The sequence below is a fragment of the Etheostoma cragini genome, chromosome 13 (assembly GCF_013103735.1).
Source record: "Etheostoma cragini isolate CJK2018 chromosome 13, CSU_Ecrag_1.0, whole genome shotgun sequence".
Classification (NCBI taxonomy): Eukaryota; Metazoa; Chordata; class Actinopteri; order Perciformes; family Percidae; genus Etheostoma; species Etheostoma cragini.
The window spans coordinates 25,501,928-25,506,495 of record NC_048419.1 but is presented as its reverse complement, the minus strand read 5'-3'; the positions used below and the strand labels follow the sequence as shown (position 1 = coordinate 25,506,495).

Here is a 4,568-nt window from a genome sequence, read left to right as displayed (position 1 = left end):
CCTTAACCCCCTAACCCTTGCACCCTAACCCCCAAACCCTTAACCCAAATCCCCTAACCCTAACCCCTTAACCCAGACCCCCTAACTTTCTCTGTATTACGCAACGTTTGTACTTATTCCTTTTCCCCAACATAATTCATCATAAGAAATTAAACATTAAAGAAATGCACATCATAATTTAGAGAAATGCAACCTCGAACTTGAATAAATGTACTCCTGTTACATTTGACCGCCGCGTACTTGTCCATTTAAAGAGCTGAAGGACTTCTCCTTTGCCGAGGTTAACTCTGAATGTTTCCACACTCAGACCTTCTACCTCCTCCACGTGCACCGGCCGACGGCAGCCTCCCACCACAGAGCGAGAGCCACAGCCAATCAGCAGCCAGGGAGCGGTCGGCGGGGCGACTGCCCCCCCCCGGGAGCCTGCAGGCGGGCCAACGGTGCACTACTACTGGGGGGTACCCTTCTGTCCCCGAGGCCTGGACCCAGACCAATACACACAGGTGAAGATTTAGTCATCTTATTGTAATTATTGAATACTTATTCTATTATAAACAGAGATGGCGAAAGTACTCGCACCCCGTACTCAAGTAGAAGTACAGATACTTGTGTTAAGTCAGACTCTACAACACCTGCACTACCTGATAGTGTTGTAGTTCTGGTCCTGGTTTGCATTTAATCATTCACACACTCTCTGTATATCTTTATCTGGATTTATATTTCCATTACAAGTACTTACTTTTTAAAAATACTATTTACGGTCACAGGTGAATAAAACTTACATTATGGTTACTTGCTTTATGACTTTAATTACATATTCAATTTAATGCCAACGTCACTTACTGACACTGCAAGGTTGTTTTTCTTGTACTATGGCAACTGCACTTTACTTTACTTTACAATTCTTTATGTTATGTTTACGCCACTTTACTTCGGTCATTGTCTGTTGTTTGCCTGTTTTTCTTGTGTGTTTACTTGTTTGTTTTGCTTTTAATTGTAGAAAATGCTGCTGTAACAAGGGAATTTCCTCGTTGTGGGATGATATGATATGATAGTCTCATCTAGTCTAATCTAAGAAATACTTCCAGTAAAAGGGGAAGTACTGATTTAACGTCTTTACTCAAGTACAAGCAACAGGCTTGCAAGTTTACTTCCCCTCCGTCCGTCTGTGTCCCTGCGTTCAGGTGATCTTGGCCCAGATGGAGGTCTACGAGAAGAGTCTGAAGCAGGCTCAGAGGGGTCTGCTGAGGAAGGCTGAGTGGGGGGAGGCCGTCCTGCCGCAGCCCGAGGTACCCAAATATCTCACATACATGACTCTGGGTGTGCTGTCTCTACGGCCTTTATGGCTTGTGTGTTGATTAGCTTGAACTGCTGTAGCTGGAGGAGATTTAACTACTGCGTATATATACATAGTATTAGTTTGCTAGTTTTAACCATTTCTGAAGTTTAGAGTGGATTGTATTTTATAAACTGATGTGTTTTTTTATTTGAGTACCTATAACAGTGAAATAAATACAGTGAAGTAAAATGTGCAATAAAATGAATGAATGAATGGATGGAGTAGAAGTATTAAAGTGCAAGTACATTAAAATGGTTCTTTAGGTGGTTCAAATGTACCTAAATACTTTTGTTATTGCTTCACCAGCAGCCAATGATCATGATATGATCAGGTACTCTCTATGCTTTTATTGTGTGTATTTTATGATATTAATGTTTTTGTTGTGAAGCACTTTGTGGCCCTTTACCTGTGAAAGGTGCTATATAAATAAACTTTTACTTACTTACAATGAAGAGAAGTCTGATTATCATAGCGGACAAAGTAGTAACTCATAGTAACTTCATTATTTTTGAAATCTTAAACATCTTCACAGTCCCAACAAGATTGTGCAGTGTTAGACTCAGACTTTTTTTATTAATCCTTTTGGGATGACTCCCGCGAGGAAATGGAAAATTCCAGCAACAGTTTTAGCAAGAAAATAAAAATATAAAAGACAGTATAAAGACAAAAAAATAACAATAATAATAATAAGAAGAAGAACGATAAGAACATTCGTCAAATAAAAAAAGAAAAGACCATAAATTATTATTAAAGTGTCAGTGTTGAGTCCAGTGTTAAAGTGACCAGGTGTGGCTTTAAGTCCAGGTGTGCATGTTTAATAATGTTATTAACCCATTGAAGTTATCATAGAAGGTGACATATATATGTATTTATGTAGTTCCTCCCTGCTATGAGCATAATTAGCATAACGTTAGCATAAACCAACCTGTTGGAGCAGGAACACTTACCGATGATCCCTTTACTTCCTAGAAATCTCCTTCACCTGAGTCGCCTGCTGAATCGCCTCAACAGTTTGTGCCTCGAAGGTAAAACCAGCAACCTTCTTCTCCGGTGGACTTGGTCTTGTTAGCGTCCTGTGAGACTTTGTGGTCCCGCAGGATCTAACACAGATACATAGAGTAAGAACAGGATGTTGGTCTTCAGGCTCAAGCCACAAAGTTTGTGCTTAACCCTTGTGTTGTCCTCCGTGTCACGGGGGACTTGTTTAGTTTGTTTTAGGCGTTCAAGTGCAGGATGGGTCTCGGGATCCTGGAGGACCAGGCCAGGATAGTAGTAAAATAGAATTGGACACAGGAGGGTTTAGGGGGTCTTGAAGGATGAGATGATGGTACTGGGGAACGTGTTAGACTGCAGGATGGGTCTCGGGACCCCGGAGGACGAGGCAAGGATCCTAGAAAAATAGAATTGGACACAGGGGGGTCTAGGGGACTCAAAGGACAAGATGATGATAGTGGGAAACGTGTTAGACATCAAAACAGTTTCCGATATAGCTCATGTACTGTCGTTTTATGTCTTTACACAAATCAGATTAAATGAGATTTCTCAGTTTTTGATCTTTCTGTTCCATTTAAACACGTTTTGATGTGTGCTGTGTGTTTAAATACATTTTCAGGCGTGGCCTCAGACTGAGAGGCAAAGACCCGTGTGAAGCAGCTGATTCTCCTCCAGCTGAGGCAAAGGACGACGAAGAAGACAAAGAGCAGGAGGAAGAGGAGGGAATACAGAGCAAAGAAGAAGAGAAGAATGAGGAGAGGGAAGAAGAAGGACAGGATATGGATGACTGTGAGGTTTGTCCAGGTACTGAAGCTCCACATTTTCTCTGGAATTACTATTATTAATATTATTAATATTATTATTATTATTGTTGTTGAGGTCATTGCATAGACTGTTAATATTAATTAACACATCTGGTTTGGCAAAGTGCTGCAAGTGCCTTAAACCTGCATTGTACCTGCAGTCCAGCAGGGGGCGACACACGCAGTTCTGTAGAAGTCTGTGAGAAAGTGACCCACTTCTCCCTGGATTTATTGAGTTTATGGTCTCAATCTCAAAGTTTTAAGTCTGCTACAACACAGAATTGTTGAATTGTATTGATTTTAAAATCAGGCGATAAAGCAGGGGGTGTTTTAGGGTGTGGTTGCCAGTGAAAGTGTGTAATGTAACGTAGAGTGTAAGGGCTCCTCCCTCACTCCTTCCTCTCGTCTAAAATCATCACATCCGCAACCACATCTTCACAAATCAATGGGTGCTCTCCAATAATATAAAGTCTATGGGTCATTGTTGTCAAATGTATTTATGTTTTCTCAACGCACCTTGTCTACGTCACCTTGAGTTTTCTGAATCTGGTTATTTCGCTTAAAACATTTAAAAGTAGAGATAGTTTTGTGTATTCTAGGCAACCAGGAGCAGATCAGCTGATCTGATCAGATGATAATTAGCGCTGTATTAAGTTCTCTAGCTGAAGGAGCAGCCTTCCTTTATGACAGTTTTCCCTTCACAATAAGCCTTTTTATGAAAATCATAACTGGTCCAAGTGAGTTTTCTGGTTTGTCACCATAGAAACCCAACTGAGTGATGACGACAGGACGCAAGATCTGATGATGGCGACTGACGCTGGAGCAGAGGTGACTTTAAATACTCCATTTTTTAAATCTGCAGTCAGTGCTTCGGTGCAGTAGATGATGAAAGAAATTAGTTTAACGAGGGGGTCTTACCATATGCAGAAATCAGAGCGTGTTACATTCAGTTACAGTATTTAATCGTTGTAGCATGACTTTATTTCTGAATTTTGCAAAACGTAACTGAGATGTTCAGATTTGGTTCGTTCAGAAGCCCAATAACGGCCGAGTTTACCTGGCAGGTGTCTTTGATCTGCTGTCACACGTGTTGGAGGATAAGATCAACTCCACTGATCCGGGACGGGAACATGTGTCACCACAGCGGGAGGAATCATAGAAGAAATAATAACTACTTCATCATCACTTCTTCCTCTTTACATTGTCTCCCGTTTGGCTTTCAGTCCGACCTTAAGATGAGTCCTGAGCCGCCAGATGTCGAGATGATTCTCCAGAAGGATCCTCCAGAGGAACAGGAGCTGCAGCCGGAGGAGGAGATGGAGGTGGACGGTAAGGCTGCCTGATAACTAACAGAGCAGAAAGGAGGAGATGGAGGAACAGAGGGAGGAGGAGATGGAGGAGATGGAGGTGGACGGTAAGGCTGCCTGATAACT

General features: G+C 41.7%; 1 protein-coding gene across 1 annotated transcript in view; it reads left to right on the top strand.

Annotated features, from left to right (window-relative positions):
* uimc1 (ubiquitin interaction motif containing 1) overlaps positions 1-4,568 on the top strand; it is a 24,895-nt gene that overhangs the window by 14,616 nt on the left and 5,711 nt on the right. Inside the window, exons 11-16 of the mRNA XM_034890002.1 lie at positions 308-503; positions 1,185-1,289; positions 2,309-2,364; positions 2,952-3,136; positions 3,899-3,963; positions 4,359-4,464. Coding sequence (XP_034745893.1) covers positions 308-503; positions 1,185-1,289; positions 2,309-2,364; positions 2,952-3,136; positions 3,899-3,963; positions 4,359-4,464 — 713 coding nt within the window. The remainder of the gene's footprint in view (positions 1-307; positions 504-1,184; positions 1,290-2,308; positions 2,365-2,951; positions 3,137-3,898; positions 3,964-4,358; positions 4,465-4,568) is intronic.